We start from the raw sequence: 19,103 nt of genomic DNA, 5'->3' as shown, positions 1-19,103 counted from the left end.
TATGATGGGAATAGAACAGTGGTTCTCAACCTGTGGGTCAGGACCCCATTTGGGGTCGAACGACCATTTCACGGGGGTCGCCAAACAATGCAGTCTGCCATTTTTTCCCCCTTTTCCTTAGCTGTGCTACTCCCTTTTATTCTATTGGCTTTTGAAAGCCAATAGAATAGACTCTCTTGAATAGAGATTAATTCTATTGGCTTTCAATAGGAATTGTCCAGGCTGTCTCTGCCCTGCTGAGCCCGCCAAAAGTCCCATTCTGCAAATGGTGCTGCACCAGTTGAGTAGTCCTCGACTTACGACCAGTTGAGTAGTCCTCGACTTATGACCGGTTGGGGGTCGCGGCATTAAAAAGGTTGAGAACCACTGATGTAGACAATCAGTTCTTTCGTATCTCACACTTCAAAGGGCACCCAAGAGTCTAGAAATTCTAGAGCTTTAACCTTAGGATTTTCCTGTCTTTGTGGAGCAGGCTGGCAAACCAAAGAAACAAGAGAGGTTTCACACTTTTTGTCTTAGTAACTGGAAGAGAACTGGTTGCACATCACCAAATACTGGAGGTTTTCGAACAGAAGCAATTAGTTAGCAGTTATGTGGCTGTATTCCTTTGACACATTTACCCATTGTTAATTTGATTTCCCCCTAGGAAGAAAAAGCAAGCTGAACTATAAAGCCAGGCACTGTACATTGGCTACTAGATGTTTGGCTAGACTTGGTATGATATGTTAGGGCAGTTAGGCCTTTTAACATCCAATCAAGTGAAAGGAAGCCTTTATGATATTTGAAAATGCTAGGAGTCAAGCAAGGAAGTCCCTCTGCTACATGCATACCGCTGCTCTAAGTAGAGCCAGTTCATTAGCAATCACAAAGTCATTAACAGACTGAGATCAATAGAAACTCTTTCTACTGGAACTAAAGTTTGTTGCGCAAAGGAGTTTTGTAGTCCACGTTAAGGCTAGAGCATTGCATCAGATGTCCAACATCTGGTTGTCATGGGGAGTTGTTCCAATGCCAGAGAGCACTCAGGCGAGAACTTAAACATAGGAAGCTTTGAGGTTCCAACTGAGTGCAGTTGGCACTGTGCAAACCTGATTTCCAGCACCAAGTTAGCATGTTTCATTATGCAACCCAAAATTAATTTGCTTCCCTGTTTGCTGGCTCTTCACAGAGTTCACAACATTCTCACGGGTTGGGCAAACAAGATTGCAAGTTCTGAATCACAAGAAGTCATAATTCCAGATGCCATCGCATCATTCTTATGAAAGGCAGAAGTCCTTTGAGTCTTTTTCTTCCTCTGACTAAGGCAGGACAATTGGACTTTTAATTGAAATTGATCAAATAAATTTGATTTTCTAGATTCAGTTCAATAAAAATTCTGGAAATGGCCTTTGGATGACATTTGCTGAAGATAATGTAAATGAAACAATTGCCAATTATTCCCCAGGAAACTGAGTCAACCTTTGTTCTGTAAAATGAACATTTAAGAAACAACTGGCCACCCTAATATTAACTCTTTTCTCATTCTTAGTATTCCATGGATCACAAAATGAATGAATCCAAAGTAGCCATTTCTAACTTCTACATGGCATGTTCATGCCAAATGTCCATCTCTAAAATTCCACAAATATTTCTAATTTCCTAGAGGAGGTATTGGCTAACTAGTCCTCCTAAAATGTTGTAATGGGTTGTGCACAGATATTACATCTGTTGGTTTCAGCAAATCCTATTTTCCATGCCTAATTTTCCCAATAAGTTATCTCATGATCTTTTGGGGGGAATGTGATGGGTGAGGAAAGGTATTAAGGGCCAAACTTGGCATTGTTGGGCAATATATCTTTGATTAGCTCTTGTCAGGTGGAATATAACTTCAGGGAAGGTTTCAATGGATTTGCAGCTTCCTGTGGGCCTATGTTAGCTTGGTTAAATTGTTTTTATTATTAGTTTTGCCTCCATTATGCCTCAAGCAGGCTATCTTCCAAGCAGTACAAGTAGTCCTTGATTTATGACCATAATTGGGACTAGAGTTTCTATTGCTTAATAAGGTGGTTATTGAGTTGCACCCAATTTTTTATTTTGTTGCCATGGTTATTAAGTAAATCACTGCAGTTGTTAAGTGAATCATCCAATTAAGCAAATCCAGCTTCTCCACTGACTTTGTTTGTTGGAAACCAGCTGGGAAGGCAATCACATGATCCTGGGACACTTCAATTCACCTTGTAAATTCATGCAATTACTAAGTCCCCGATTTGTGATCATGTGACGGTGGGACTGCTGCAACGGTCATAAATGCAAGGACTGGCTACAAGTCACTTTTTTCAATGCAGTTGTATTGTAACTTCAGTGGTAAATGAATGGTCAAGGACTAGCTAGACAGGTAGTCCTCAATGTATGACCACAATTGAGCCAAAATTTATGTTAAGGGAGACATTTGTTAAGTGAGTTTTGCCCCATTTTATGACCTTTTTGCCATAGTTAAATGAATAGTTGTTAAATTACTAACATGGTTAAGTAATTCTGGCTTCCTCATTGATTTTACTTGTCAAAAAATTGCAAAAGTTGATCACATGACCACAGGGCACAGCAACAGTCATAAATGTGAACCAGTTGCCAAGCATCTGAATTTTGATCACGTGACCAGGGGATGCTGCAAAGGTCATAACTGTGAAAAACAGTCATGTCACCTTTTTTTAGTGCTGTTGTAACTTTGAATGGTCACTAAATGAACTGTTGTAAGTAGAGGACTACCTGTATTTCAAAGTGCCATCAATTCATTTTAGAAAAACATCTCTGTATTCATACAAGTTAATATTACAATATAATATGTCAGGTATCTCACTCAGTGAGGAAGAGAATCAAAAAAAGTTTATAAACTTAACGTTAAATATTGATGTTGCCCCATAATACCTCAAGTGGTCTGTGAATAGTAAAGCAATAAGGGTTGGTCATGTGGGTAAATATTTAGCTTTACAATGGGTCTGAATGATGCTGGCACATTTTTGCTTGCAATTAGGTGGGACAAAGAGGATCCATAGGCAAAATCCTGCTTAATCAGGCTAATTAATCCAAGTGTAACTTTCCCGTGTTCAGACAGTACTCAAACACCTCAGTCCTAGGCTGAGTGCATATGTTCAGAGCAGGATTGAATTCCCAACCCCCTTAGGCCCTGCTTTTGATGTAGGAAGCTCCATGGGTACTTCAGGCATCTGCTTAGTCAGTTTTCCTATCCAAGCCAGCTGCAAGAATTTTTCACTTTGTGAAGACGTTGGATTGACACAGCAGAGATGATGTCATCCTAATTGTTCATGCTAAGAGCAGTCGTGACTAAAATGTAAGGATGGCTCATACATTGAGTCTTTTTTCTTATCAATCAAGTCTACTCTTTCATTCCTTGTATTAAAGTTTTTGAAAAAAAAGTTTTAGGTCAACTAAAACTTCATTGACAATGTGCAAATAGTTTGATGTTTCATCACCATAGGCCTAATTAGGAAGGTAGACTATTTACTTTCATTAGAAAAAGGTAAAAACATTTCTAAGAAGAAACTTACAGGTTATATGGGAAAATTACAGTACAGGCAGTTCTCGACTTACAACAGTTCATTTAGTGACCAAAGTTACAATGGCACTGAAAAAAGTGAATTATGACCATTTTTCACACTTAATGACCATTGCAGCATCCCCGAGATCGTGTGATCAAATTCAGATGCTTGGCAACTGACTCATATTTAGGATGGTTGCTGTATCCCACTGTCACTTTTGTGATCTGACAAGCAAAGCCAATGGAGAAGTCAAATTCACTTAACAACTGTGTTACTAACTTAACAACTACAGTGATTCATTTAAAAACTGTGGCAAGAAAAGTCTTAAAATAGGCCAAAATTCACTTAACAACTGTCTCACTTAGCAATAGAAATCTGATGCTAAATTTGGTTGTAAGTCAAGGACTATCTGTATCTCATCTTCTCTAGATGCATAGAAGGCAGTGAAACAGTTTGTGGGCTGTCAGGCTATTTAACATGGAGAAATTATGTAAAGAATACATTTGAGCACCCCTAATCTAAGAGATTTGTTTCAACACAGGGGACCCCAATTTACTTGGAAGGATATGGACATATTTGTAGTGGTAAAGAATATCGGCACCAAAGGGCTATTTTGATTAGGGTGAGGTTATACACACACAAAGACAATCAACCTATTCCTATAATTGGAATACAAGTCAATGCAAAACAAAACCTACCAACCAACTCACATCTATCATTAAATCAAGGGCAAACTCATCGTTCTCTAAGTTGCTTCCTCCCATCTCCAACTGTCCATTTCTGTTTGTGAGAATGGTAATCTCAAGATATCTTCCATATAATCATAGAGATTGATGTGCCTTTCTATATCATTAAATTATAGGCAATTCTTGCTTGCAATTATTTGAAGCTGCAACAGTGCTGAAGGTGTAGTACTTATGATTGGGCTTGAAATTACAATCATTGCACCCCTGCAGTCAAATTATCATGATCTAGGCCAGCATTCCCAACCTTTCTAGCTTTACAAACCAGTGTGGGTTGGTAGTAGAGGGGATGGTACCACATGGACATGCATCTCCATTTGCATGCATGTGCTCCTGCTGCTTGCACAAATAAGAGTTTCCTGCCTGATCTGATCTAGGTATTTGGCAACTGGCGCGCACTTATGATGGTTGCAGTGCTCCATGGTCTTGTGATCATTTGTGACTTTCTCTGTCAGCTTCCTACAAGCAGTTAATGGGGAAAACCAGAAAGGTTGCAAGTTGCTTGTAAGTCTCTCCCACCTATCCACACTGCTACGCCTGTCCTCAAAATAAAAACCAGGAATAATTGGAATCTTGGTTGGCATCAAAGAACTCACCCACAGCTGTTATGAATGAGATCTTAATTGCAGCTAGACCTTTTAATCAAATACTTTAAGTCGCCCACCTAATTATTATAAAAAACAGCTCTAACGGATTTCTGCATCTTTCTACCTGGAATAATGAGCAGGAATTCCAATAGGCTTCTCTCCTGGAACTTTGAATTTCCTTCATCGAGAAGTATAAAGCTACTTGCCAAGAGCACTTTCATCACTGATATTTGAAAGGAACAAAGATTTAATACTGTCTGTTCTGATGGTATGTATCTTAGAAGGTGGTACAACATTCGTAAGCAGCCTCATTTCTGAGCAGCCAATAGGGATCAATCAAAATATCTTTACTATGTAGTCAATATGCACAATTTGTTTTAATAAGATTAGATAATTAGATTTCCAGCTTCACAGAATAATTCTTGACACGAGTTTTCCCAAAACTTTATCCTATACATATTGTTAAGCTGCAGTTTGGATATATTTTTCTTGTTCCCTCATTTGGTTTTTGGAATATCTCCCATTGGAACAAAATTAGCATTTGCTGAAAATTGCAATTAAGTGACTGTAAGAAATATACTGTACCAACTCATACTGTTATTCTTTTTTGAGAAAGAATAACAGTGAGGCGTCACATCTAAACGTAATTGATTTCAATAGGACAACTCTTGCCTAAACCTGTACCTAAGCAAAGCCCTGGTGTCTTTATTTTCCTACAACAAAAGGATCTTAAAAGCTTGCAATTTTGATTATATGAACATAGCCATTTCCCTTGCTCAAAGTGAGAAGAGTCTTGAGTAGCAAATGTCTGAAATTACTGCTGTAGAAACACTCCCCCCCCCAAAAAAAAAAATCCATAGAGGGAAACAACATCATTTACAATTTGGTTACAGTGTGAACAAATTCTAGCATAGGTATCATATTCCCACAATTCCCATATATGAGGGGGCTGATTAAGAAAATTGAGGTTCTTAAAAACAAATCTGGCAAATAGCTTTGAAATATGGCAAAACCAATCATTTTAAGATAACCATTGCCTTTCAAAAGCTAAATTAAAAAATAAAGGTAAAGTTTCCCCTGTCAGTTGTGTCTGGCTCATCTTCGATTCTTAGCTGAGGAAGTCAGTGTTGTCCATGGAATCAAACATTACCAAAGAGCAAACTGCTTGACAAATTGGCACATTGTCAGAGCACCAGACAATCCCAAGAAGGGAGCAAAGGAACTCCTAATATTGGTCTTTGTTGCAACAAGCCTAAATATAAGTGAGTGCAAAGACAAAAGTTTTAAAAACTTAATTTTTTTTAAAAAAGAGACAAACTCAACAGTGCTAAAATTTTTTTATTTTTCATAACCTACATTTTTAGACAGTTGTACATTTTATGACACAAAAGGAAACTTAAATTATCAAATAGTTTACATGTAAGCTTGATTCCAGTCTTAAACAGAAGAACTAAAAACCCACCTTCAGGAAAAAATATGGCCTCCCTATGACATCTTTGCTTTTAATAACTTGGCAGCTATCACTTTGCAGTAACCTTTGATTGTCCGCTGCTAGCAGTCTGATTTGGGCCCGTAACCCCTAAAAACTACAGCATGTTGAAAGGGATATAGAAACGACTGGAAACCTTGGTCAATCAGTGGCTGTGACAATGCACTGCATCCAAGGAATGAAACAATTTCTAATTCCAGAAGAGAAGCAGGAAAAAAAAGGAACCAAAATTAAGAGCTTGACAATTTATTGGTTTCTCTGACTAGATGCAAAATTGGAGCAAGGGTAGTAATGGTAGATAGGATATCCCAAGGCAAAAATACTGTACATGTTAAATACGCAGAAACAAAATTATATCTGAATGCATCCTTTGAATAAACAGACTCTGAAGAACCTATATAATTCTATACAAGGAGCACCAAAGTAGTCTTACCCCTTCCAGTCCACCATTTCCAATGGGTTCTTCCTGTTTTAACCTGCACTCAATAATTTAAAAAGACTTTTAAAAAAGGCAGATCTGAATAGCTAAACATAAATAGCCTGTGTTGTTAAATCGTCCTGAACTGCTTGAATATGAGAACGTTAAAAATTACTGGAGAAATTATTTGGCATGAACTTTCTTTTAAAGAAAAAAAAAGTCATCACAGTAAAGTTTCAAACTTTTGTCACAGACTGTTATTTGAGTGAGAATTACAGTGTATTAGCCTAGTACAAAGAGCAGCAGCAAATTCACTAAAAATACAGTCTTTTCTACTGACCTGCAAAAGTTATTGTATCAGCTAGCTCCGATGATTAGCTCTTATACTTGTCCCAGCCACCTCTTTGTTTGCAGCTGTTTTATTCATGCTTTCAGCAGACAAAGACAACTCATAGCCGGCCTAAATCATACCTCCTGTCTTACTGCCCCTGTCACTGCTCGTGGGGGGGGGGGGAAAGATCAATGTTAAACCAATGTTAAGTAAGGTGATTTTGATTCTCTGCTTGTGTGTCTTCTCAGGAAATAACAAACAAGACTCAACTTGCCGTTTTAAAGTCTGCAGTGCAAGGAGCAAGATGGTTTGTTTGTTTTTCTTTTGATAAGGATAATTATAAATAGCAGCAACTTATGTTAGGGGATCTACTGCCTATGATTTTTGTTTGTTTGCTTTTTTAAAGTAGTTATGTAGACATTTAAACCCAGTTTTACTAACATGTTGGCTTACCAGTGGTTGAGTATATTTGGGATGGGAGCTTCTGGTGGCAATGTTGTTTCTTTCTAATCCCATTAAAATAATGCCACAAATTTCAACTCCTAGGAATTGACATTTATACTGCACACCTGTGTTCCACATGAATGAAATGCAAAACTTCCAGAAAGTATTTACAAGATCAGGACTTTTAAAGATAGACTTCCTTCCATTCCCCTTAGCAGTGAAGAGGCAGACTTAGCTCAACATATCAGAGTAAAGAAAAGAAAACAAGGGAAAAACAAATTAAAGTAATATTCAAACCACAACACTTAAGTTATCTACATCCAGTTCAACAGCAACATTTATAATATATCAATAATTTTTATCGGTTTTTAATGGTACCTTTTTATATGTTCTGATTATTTACATCTGTACAAGCAAAAGCACACACTTCCAAGTGCACATTTTAATACAGTATTGACTATTTCCATTTACAGATTTTTCAACATTTTGAAAAAGATCAACTGCTTAAGATCTTTTAGGTATATTACAAAAACTGCCACCACAACCTATACTAGAGTATGTTTACCCAGTAAGACCAGTGACAATACATATATACTGTAACTGAGTAATTCGGTATATGCCACCCCGTGCTAACCCTTAAGAGGGTCAGACCTCAATAATTCTAAGCTGTCTTATACAAAAGTTAAGGCAAAGTCATTTTCAAGTTTAAATAAAATTCAAGTCTTTAAAGATTGGATGGAAATAGTTCTTTTTTAAAAAAAAATCAGTTGTTTAAATAAATCTTTTGGTGTGTGTGTGAGTCTGGGTGTGTGGGTGTGTGTAGGTGGGATAAACTGTACTTAGCAGGAACACCTTTTGATCTGAACCATCTGCTGCTTAAACACTGAAAGGAAAAACTTTAGGTATTTAAAACAAAAATAGTTACCAGCAACTTTATTAGAAATTTATTAATTTAAGTGCAGCCTTATCCTTCAGGAAGCATATTGCTTCTAAAGTGTGATAAATCTCACCCCAGGCAGGATACAGGGCAATGTCTTTCTTCCGCATACATGCACACACATACAAAAACACCATCAGTTCATGGACAAAAAAAAAAATATTAAATCCATATGCCAATGTTGGTAGTTACAGAACATGTCAGCACTCAGGCTGATTAAGATATGAACTCTTTCAAAGAGCATTTGGGACACAGTTTTGAAAACTTACACAGAGAAGGGGTTCAGCCAGAAAAGGGTTCAAAAATAGCTTCCTTAGTTGAGAGCAGGGGAAAAAAATGAAATCTTCATCACAAGAGTGCTATTGTGCTATCTTGTGAAAAACTGCCATTAGCTTGCATCTGCCATACAGAAGGGTACATTTATATAATTCATAATGTGCTTTTTTCCCCTTTTCCTGAAATTCATGGTATCATTTCAGCTTGGACTGAGAAACTGATTACTTGCTTGCAGACTATCAATACAAATAATTCAGAGAACATTCACAGTTGATCTTTATGAAGTTCTCCTTTGGCCAAGAACAAAAATATTAGAACCAGTTTTATTTTCTAAACTTAAAAAAAAAAAAGTATAGCCTGTTTGCTGATTTGCTACAGCAACTGGAATTTAAAAAAAAAAAAAGTTAAACTTGTCTGTTTTATAAAACATCTGTTCTGCTTTATACCTTATGTATTAGCTGCTATTATTAGTCTTCAGGATTTTTTTTTGAAGATTCCTACTTATAAACCATTTATTTAAAGAAATACAGCAGCCCAGTTCTGTCTAGTAAATTAGGAAAAAAAACTCATTAGAACAAGCTTGTTTTCATACAGCCACATGGAGGCTTCATAAAAAATGGATTTCAGATTAATGCATCTTCCATCTAATGAAAAAAAAAAGATTTTAGGCATCGTCTTAAGCTCAGCACCAACCTAACATAAAGTTTAATTAAACCCCGACAGAGTTGACTGTTTGTTTACTCAAGGGGAATTTGATGATAAGGATGTAAGAAAAGAGAAGGAAAAAAAATCTATTTTACAAGAAATAAACAATAACAACAAACAACAATGAAAAAAACCTAGCAAGCTTTTCATATACTTCATAACTCCTGCAAGCTTTTAACCAGCAACTCCTTTGTACTCTGAGTGTCAACATAGGGTAACTTCATAGTGAAAACTTCTTGAAATTCATCCTAAGTGTTAGTTTCACTGAGGAGATTTGGGAGGAGTGCTCTGTTCTTTAGTCAGACGTTTCCCAATGGCTGAAGGAAGAGGAGACTTGCGTCCTGATGGTCTCCACTGGTCTTTAGACTTCAATTCTTTGCTTCTTTCTAGTGTTTCTGTGGGCTTTCTTTCCTCTTTCCCACAACCAACTGTGTTTGGCTTCTGTTCTTTTGGGGACTGCAACGGAGCTGACTCCTTACTGATCCTCTGGCAGATTTCTGCATAACTAGGTTTCCGCCGTTCCTGCTTTATTAAAAACACACACACACACACACACACACACACGCACACAAATAAAATTGAATAAAACTGAACAGTCTCATCATCAGAAATATTAATTTTGCACAAAATAAGATGAAGGCCTTGCTTAGATTTGTGATTCTCCAGCATGAAGAGTTACTCCTTAAGAAATTTTGTTGTTCTGAAGAATTGAAACATAAATAGAGTAAGACATTCAACAGTGCACTGGAAACTTGAACCCCTGATAGACATCAGAGTGTAATATTTTCAGAGTGATAGAAATCCTTACTTTTGATCACCCTGCACCCTACGAATCATGTGACTCTGAGGCTGCTTGCCATACTTCAGCTCAAGAGCTTCTTGGCCTACTGCAGCTCTGGGTCTGTAGGAAGATCCTGAACTACAGTGTGAGACTGCCATCAACTCTAGAAGCCTCGGCTCAGCCCAGCAGTGTGCAGCAAAATGGCTTCTTAGTATGCTGTGGTTTTCGGCCTGAGAGCAGATCCTGAGCCACAACACAAAGCAAAGCCCAGCCCCAGCAGCAGAGCACAAAACCTCAGCCTTGCCCCAATGCACTCTGAGGCCACTATCACCATGTGCTCTGCCATCCCAGCTAATTTTTGCCATCTTCCTGTTCCCACTGCTGATGAGGTATGTCTTAGCTCTTCCTAAGGCAAATGTCGGCAGTGTGAAACCATCTTCCCCAGGTTTTATGAGGAAACCATTGGGCACAAACAAGAAAGAAAGCCTTGTGCAGCCAGTAGTTGCCTCGCAAAGGCTAGGCATGCTTGGAGAACAGTGGAAGCAAGAAGATGGCAAAGGGCAACTAGGACAGCAGGAAATGTGCAGTGCTAGGTGCCAAAAAGGCACAAATGGAGGGAGATAGGTGGGTGGAGGTAATTGAAGCAGGTTTAAGGGCAGGTGTGCTGCTAAATCCCTGAATTCTGATCATGTGACAATGGGGATATGGAAACGGCCATAATTTTGGGGATTGGTCACTGTAACTTCAAATGAATTGATGTAAGTCGAGGACTACCTATAAGAGCAAACTATCAGGAGGATGGCTATAACAGTCATGATCAGACATGAACCGGCATGTAGTGCAGCATTATGTCATGGTTGATAAATAAACCTCAACTGGCTTAATTCAAACAACAAAGTGAACCATAATCCAGTAATTTTAAATTAAAATGGCTGGCTATGAATAATAACAATGGTTCATTATAGTTTAATTCTTGATTCTCAGCATGTAAGATAGATATTAACATATCTGGTTTTGACAAAATGGTTTTACTGCCCATACACCACATTCTGACTACTTTGGTGCTGGTATTTAATTGTAATGTTTTGATTCAGCATGTCATAATTTTAAGACTTCTATGTCTGCCATCTCTAAGACAACTGGAATTCTGACGTTAGAGAAAACTTTGAAAACATGATGATTTCTTTGAAAAGTATCAGAGAACTGGATTTGCATAATATACTAAGTCAAAACAAAATGGATCACATTATGGTTCAGTGTGATGTATTTTTATGGCAACAAATCTCTCTTCTAATATAAATAAAAATGAAAATATAAAAGCCAAAAGCTTCTCATCAACTTATAAAAATCAAAATGCACTTACTGCTAGAAGATCACCATTGACTTGTACTGATTTAGAAGCAGTAGTAACAATGCAACAAAGTCTTTGAGTACTTCGAGTTTCTTTCTGCTTGTCCACAGCTTTGGGATTACTGCAAAATAATAGAAAAGAACCTGTGAGTATAATGAAAATACCTCAATTCTATCTTCTGCCTAGTGACATTTTTAGAATAGAATAGACTAGAGTGCCCATGATTTCTGGGGGCAAGCTGTTCCACTGGTTAATTGTCCTCACTGTTAGGAAGTTTCTCCTTAATTCCAGGTTGCTTCTCTCTTTGATCAGTTTCCAACCATTGTTTCTTGTCCTGCCCTCTGGTGCTTTGGTGAATAACATGATCCCACTTCTTTGTAGCAGCCCCTCAAATACCCGAATACTGCTATCATGTCTCCCCTATTTCTTCTTTTCTTTAGACTAGCCAAATCCAAGTCCTGCAGCCTTTCGTCATATGTTTTAGTCTCCAGGCCTTTGATCATTTTAGTTGCTCTTCTCTGAACTTTTTTTTTCAACATCTCAACATCTTTTTTGTAGTATGGTGACCAAAATTGGTTGCAGTATTCCAGGTGTGGTCTTACTAGGATTTATAAAGTGGTAATAATACTTCGCATGATCTTGATTCTATGACTCTGTTTATACAACCCAGAATTGTATTAGCTTTTTTGGCTGCTGCTGCACACTGCTGGCTTAGTCAAGTGATCGTCCACTAGGACTCCAAGGTCCCTCTCACAGTTATTGTTTTTAAGCCAGGTCTCACCCAGTCTGTACTTGTCCCTTTGATTTTTCCTGCCTAAATGTAAAACTTTGCTTTTCTCCACATTGAAACTCATTTTGTTGGATAGGGCCCATTGTTCAAGTTTGGATACTGAGTTTGTCTTCTGGGGTGTTGGCTACTCCTACCAGTTTGGTGTCATCTGCAAATTTGATGAGTTCCCCTTCAATTCCCTCATCTAAGTCATTGATGAAGATATTGAAGAGTACTGGGCCTAAGATGCAGCCTTGTAGTAGCCCACTGCTTACTTCCCTCTTTGTAGATGTAGTACCATTAAGGACTATTCATTGATCCATCAGATCCATCTGATGATGTTGTCTATTTCATCTTTTTTCTAGCTTAGAAGGAGTAGGTTGTGGTCTACTTTATCAAATGCCTTACTTAAATCTAAGTATATTACATCCACAGCATTTCGCTGGTGTACTAGTTTAGTCACTTTATCAAAGAATGAAATAAGGTTGGTTTGGCATGATCTGTTTTTAACAGCCCATGCTGGCTACTAGCTATTTGTTTGCTTCAAGTCGTTCACAGATCTGTTTTTTGATTATTCTTTCTAGGATCTTTCCAGGTATTGATATTAAACTGATTGGTCTGTAGTTTCCTGGGTCTGTTTTTTTTCCTTTCTTGAAGATGGGAACCACATCAGCCCTTTTCCAATCCTCAGGTACTTCCCCGGTGCTCCAGGATTTATGAAAGATGTGGTGCAATTGTTCTGAGATAACATCTGCCAGCTCCTTAGCAAATCTCTACTATGGGAGAAAACATATTTATCTTTATTGTAAGAAACTGTTTATCTTGCAGACATATGGATACTTTTTTTCAACACTGACAATCAAGCTGTAAGTCAGTATGCGCTTTTGCACAATTCACACAAGCTGCTATTACACAAGCACTGTTATTTATTAAATAGTTCAACATTAACAGAATAATATCTAGCCTTTCAATGATGGGAAATGTGTACAAAGCTTTGTATTATGAGATCCTTACTCAGGAGCTTGGGATGGGGAAGGAGATATTTCAGATGTCTCTGGCAGAGCAGAAGAAACTGGCAAAGAAGGCTCACGAGGAATTCCAGCTGGTATTGTGTTTGTACCTACACTGATGCCCTGAGAAAAACAAAATTCAAGTCATTTAAACTACATTTCAATTCAACAACATTATATTTATAACTAAACCATTATCATCAGAGGCAAGAGTTGGAAGAAATATACTACAGATAGTCCCTGACTTCAAATGGTCACTAAATGAAACATTTAAGTTATAACAGCACTGAAAAAATTATTTATGATCATTTTTCACTTATGACCATTGCAGCATCCCATGATCAAAATTTGGGTACTTGGCAACTGGCATTTTTACGATGGCTGCAGCCTCCCAGAGGTCACTTGATTACCATTTGTAACCTTCCTAGCCGGATTCCAACAAAATCAATGGGGGAAGCCAGATTTATTTAATTACATATGATCTGCTTAACAACTGCAGTGATTCACTCAACAATTTTGGTAAAAAAGGTCGTAAAATTGGGCAAAACTCTCTTAACAACTGCCTTGCTTAGCAGAAATCTGGGGCTGAATTTTGTTTGTAAGTCAAGGACTACCTGCAGCAGCCCTGTCCAATCCTTGTTGTAGATTACTAAAATCTTAAAGAAAGATTAAGTCACGTTTACCTCAGAAACTAAGCATGGCACAATAGTGCTAGATGACCTTTTAAAATAATGTCAATCTGCATCAAAGTCAATGCTGAATATGATATATTGCTTTGATCTTATCCAAATGTAGACCTGTTTCAAAAACTGTTCACCACAAGAAATAAACGGTAGAGTTAATATCTGATGCTATACAGTTCGTTATCTGAGGGGTTTAGCCACACATGTAACAGTAAGTATTTCCACCAAATCTGATCATTTTCCAGGCTGAAGATTCTATATCCCATTACATACCATTCTGAGTAGGACTTAAAGATACTTAAACATTCATGTCAAGCAGAACGATATTGGCAAGTCTACTATCAAGTACAACAACACTATAGAAAATAGCCTACTGGAGAAAGCAATACTTTATAACTGGGTGTCCCTGAGTTTCTTTTCTCAAAGCAATCACAAGTACCATTAAAGAATCATGATTCTCAGAGTGAACATCAAAGTGTGTCCCCAAATGCCCCCTTGCCCAACATCTATGGATTTTTACTTTTTCTTTTGATGACACAATCACATTTGACAACCGGTTTTCAAACAAGTCTTCAGTCTTTAGATTGCCAGCAGCTCCAGGCAAGGGAGGGAAACTGGACAAGCCCAGCTCAAAACTCGGAGATGGCGGTTTTATAGGGGGTGGAGACTGCATTTGCCCTCTCTGTAAGAGAAATGTAGGATTAGAAAGCAAGACAACAGCAGCAATCAAGGAAAAGGAACCAAACTTGTAGAAAACAATCAAAATCTAAAGGAACATAACTGCATATCTTACACTCAAGCAGTCATAAAGTAGATACATCAATTGACTTTCTATTTATTAAATAGATTTCTTTCCTGCCAACAGGCTATGCCTGAGTAGGCGATATAGATTTAAATTTATCATTCATAAATTAGAAAGAAATAAAATGCATTATAAGCACTGTCCATGAGTATGGATTAACATTGCCATCTATCCATTAATCAATTTCTAGATTATCTAACATAAAAATAATTTTTAACAAAAATTAAGAAGAGAGGAATTAACATGCTATAAAGAAAAAACATCACCCCGAGGAAACCGTGAAGAAAACAGTCTTCCATATCACCCCAATCTAGACAGTAAGTAACGTAACTAAATCCTATGACCGTGGTGGCGAACCTATGGCACACGTGCCACAGGTGGCACGCAGAGCCCTCTCTGAGGGCACACATATTGTTGCCCAAGTCCTAGGCCTTCAGCTGGGTTTTATAAAACCTTTTCGCTTTCGGCCTCCACCGCAGTGTGCAAAAAAAAAAAAAAAAGAGGTTCAATCAATCAGTCAATTTCAACTTCTTGCGGGAAAAAAAAGATCTCGCTAATTGGAATTGATTGATTGAACTTTTTAGTCCCACCCAGTCTGGCGTTACCACCAAAGCCATGCCCACTCAATGGGCCATGCCCACCTGGAACCCGACGATACATGTGGGTTTTGGGTTGTAGTTTGGGCACTCAGTCTCTAAAAGGTTCGCCATCACTGTCCTACGGGAGCAGCCATATTTTTAAGGTTGTCCCGAAGGAAGGAATGGTGAGAGGGGAGTGATTCTCCAAGGGAGGCTGTCCCAAAGGAAAGGTAATGCAACAAAGAAAGTCCTTTCACCATCATCTCAATTCAAGAAACCCAGGTGAATATATATATAAAAAATCAGCTCTTACTGTAAGGATTTGGTGCAGATTCTCTGGGCCCAACTTGATAATTTTAAGCATGAAAAACAGTCACTCAGACAGAAGGAAAGATTCAACACTATTCATTATGGAGGAATGTGTGGTGAAATTGACACATCTTACAGAAATGGATAATTAACTTATTTGATTACAGAAAAGACACTATCTACATTTATTGGTAGATAGAGAAAGCTCTTAGAGAGTTTTGTGTAAAAATGAAAAAATGAACTTGAGATTTATGATTTTGATTATTAGGATACATTAGAGAAAGAAGAGTATTATGATGTAACTTTAGAGAAAGAGATTAAAATGTAATTGTACTTATAGCTGCTATGAAGAGTATCAGAAGTTCTCTCTCTCTCTCTCTCTCTCTCTCTCTCTCTCTCTCTCTCTCTCTCTCTCTCTCTATCTATCTATCTATCTATATATATAAAATTTGGATTGCTAGCAAAGAATTAAGGGAGAACTGGAATAGCTATTTCAAACTCTTTAGCTCTTTTCAACCAGACATACCCTTCTGAGATTCGAACCTGGGCTGTCTGCATGTATATATATATTCTTTGTTTTATATTCAACTTTTGTTTTCTTGCACTTTCTTTCTTATTGATTTCTTGTTTCTTACTTTATACTAGTCTATATTAGGTTTAATCTTATTTTTTTAAGTTTCAATTAGTCATTAAAAACATAGCCATCCAGCATTCAGCTTCCTTTAATTATGATTCTAGTTGGCTCTCTACAAGAAGCTGAAAACAATATCCATTGTAATATTTTAAATGGGAGAATTAAGTGTTTCTTCTTCTTACTAATATGACCAATAATGTGAGCCTCTCTGTTTTGTGGAAAAAAAAAATAGAAAGGGAGATTCAAATTTTAAAACAAGATCCACTTAAAAGCAAAAAGAAAAAAAAAGATAGAAATTATAGATAAGGAGAAAAATAAGAACAGGATCAGCTAAAACATGAAGGAGTTTGTGGTGACTAAAATGAGAATCAGTTATTTTGTTATGGGAGAATTTTCTCCTATGTTTGTAGAACCAATTAATTTCTGGACAGAAAATGAATTCAAATAGAGCTGCACCAGGAAGAGAGATGCTTTGTAAAATTGCTTTAACAACTTGAAAATCTAATGCAAATATGAGTCACCATCAACCTTGGCATTTACCTCATGACAATTTGGGGTAATTTAGAATAGGTATTTTTACTGCTTAAATCACCATTTAACATCATGTCAAATCATTCCTCACCAAGGCTGTGCTACTGTATTAGTCTCAACTGAATATCTAGACACTGCATACTCACCACAAACTTGTCATCTCTCTTTTTTCGATAGCCGTAAGAGTTTTTTCTGGAAGGACAGAAGTCATCATTATTAGCAACTTATTCATTCTTAAATGTGATTGTACTGTTACACCGAGAAACCCTTTGGGGTGTAGCTGTCAGAACTTTCAGTTAGGTCAAAGAAGCAGGCTCAAGACTCTTCTTCTAAGGTATGTGAACAGCAATCCTGGGCAAATCACTATTATTCAGCCTAGTATAACCTACTTCTCAGGTTCATTACATGAAAAATTTTGGATGGAAATAGAAAATGGAGGACTTTGTATACTGTCCCAAATTTCCAAGAGGAAGAGTTATACATGTCTGAATGGCCTTACTACCCAACCTAATGCTTTCCATTTATTTGTAGCACTCCAGCTAGCATTCTGGAATATCAGAAATGTCCAATAACCTGAATCCAGAAATGTTATAACTTTCACTGAAGGTTACTTATGCAAGAATTCTGTAAGTCTAGATGTACACTGTTTTATTTTAAATATTAAAAAAACCCAAGGTGTGATGCTCATTAAATAACTTTTTTTCCCTTCTTCAAAAAAATATTTTTTTTTTCTGGAAGTGATTTCATTGCCATTTACTTTCCAAGCTGCATTAATTAGATCCATTTTAATAAACAATTCAATAAAATAGCAATCAGCGTTTTTGATAAATAGTTGTAAGTTACGCACAAAATATTATTGTGCATATTATCATATAAAAGTGACATCTGCACCACTATTTTCCATATGCTGTTATGTTTCTACTCAATCAGATTATCTTAGATGATAGATAGACAGATAGATAGATAGATAAGATAGACAGACAGACTTCATAGCTGGACACTGAAACTATTTTCTATAAACAAAGCTTGGCTCATATACTGAAGAGAACTAACTCATCACGGCTTAATGTTACATGAGAATATCCTTAGTGTTTTGCCTTTGATTATACTATCAAATACAAATTGAGAATTTTTTTCTTGTTTTATTTCCATAGAATTCTTCTTTCTGAAATCTCTAACATGGAAACACACAACATTCCCAACCTCAGGGGCTAGTGCTTTACCCTAAATTTCAATACCCACCTTCCTCTGCCTAAGCTGGGGGATGAATCTGAAGCCGTGGATTCTACTCGCCCGCTCCCTACATCTCGCTTTATGTAGCTTGTAGTACTTTGCATCCGTGTTCTGTTTTGTCCTGGCTGCCTGGTTTGTGGGCTTCTGACACCGTTGATTAATCGGTCAGCAGAAAGATTGAATATTGTAGGGCTCTCTAGCAGTCCAGTCCCTCTGTCTACAGTAGGAATTGTATGCCGTAGATATGATTTGCTGGGATTTCTGGACAGGGAAAAATAAAAACCTTTCAGAGCCATCATAGGACATCTTCAGGAGATGTTTAGAACTGCATCAACATGCAAGCTTTTACTGGAGTCTAAGATCGATTGATCACAGTGTTTGGCACTACCCTCAACCGCAGTCTCCATTTCCAAGAATGCCTCTGGGGCAAACACAAATCCTAGAGGCATCTTTAGAATAGGGTTAGGTTGTGGCTGTCGCCCATAGCTTATTTTGGAAGCAGGCTTCTCTGCACAAAGACAGCAGTTATGACTCAATGGTCATTTTGTAATGGAATTCATAATTCGCTATAAAACATTTACAGCCAATTTCCAATTGGCACTGGTTCTTTGTCGTCTGTACAAATATTTCCCTATTCAATTTTACCTGCCTTTCTTGTTGTGTATGCCTTTTTAAGAGACTAAGAGATAGAAATGGTGACATTTTGTGATGAAATAATGCCAGAAATCCCTGAGAGATATATGAGTTTATTTGCACCAGGCATATTGTCCAGGTACACAAAAATGTATTAACAGAACTTGCCTGGTTCTTGGTGTATATTGTCTAAGAGTAGCAAGTGGAGCAACAGCTGGTTTGAAAGAAGGAGCTGTAAATCCATTGATAAATCCAGTATTTGGAAATGGTGCAACCTATAGAACAGAAAATTTCAGATGTACATTTGAAACTTTCAATATATC

At 37.4% G+C, this 19,103-nt stretch overlaps 1 protein-coding gene across 11 annotated transcripts in view; it reads right to left on the bottom strand.

Annotated features, from left to right (window-relative positions):
• Positions 1 to 6,186: 6,186 nt before the first annotated feature.
• The window catches only part of LARP4B (La ribonucleoprotein 4B), a 52,057-nt gene continuing 39,140 nt past the window's right edge, over positions 6,187 to 19,103 (bottom strand). For 8 of the 11 annotated variants that reach the window (XM_039352498.1, XM_039352499.1, XM_039352501.1 and 5 more), the window contains 7 exons: positions 18,949 to 19,055; positions 18,157 to 18,408; positions 17,061 to 17,106; positions 14,581 to 14,742; positions 13,382 to 13,500; positions 11,611 to 11,719; positions 6,187 to 9,991 (listed from right to left, as the gene is read on the bottom strand). In XM_039352498.1, the coding sequence (XP_039208432.1) occupies positions 9,728 to 9,991; positions 11,611 to 11,719; positions 13,382 to 13,500; positions 14,581 to 14,742; positions 17,061 to 17,106; positions 18,157 to 18,408; positions 18,949 to 19,055 (1,059 nt within the window). In that variant the 3' untranslated portion in view covers positions 6,187 to 9,727. The remainder of the gene's footprint in view (positions 9,992 to 11,610; positions 11,720 to 13,381; positions 13,501 to 14,580; positions 14,743 to 17,060; positions 17,107 to 18,156; positions 18,409 to 18,948; positions 19,056 to 19,103) is intronic. The other 3 variants (XM_039352504.1, XM_039352493.1, XM_039352497.1) reach the window with 2 other exon arrangements.

This window comes from Crotalus tigris, unplaced genomic scaffold (assembly GCF_016545835.1).
Source record: "Crotalus tigris isolate CLP2741 ecotype Arizona unplaced genomic scaffold, ASM1654583v1 scf7180000018435.730608, whole genome shotgun sequence".
Taxonomy (NCBI): domain Eukaryota; kingdom Metazoa; phylum Chordata; class Lepidosauria; order Squamata; family Viperidae; genus Crotalus; species Crotalus tigris.
Note: the sequence above shows the minus strand (reverse complement) of the source record. Positions and strands in the feature narration are given on the sequence as shown.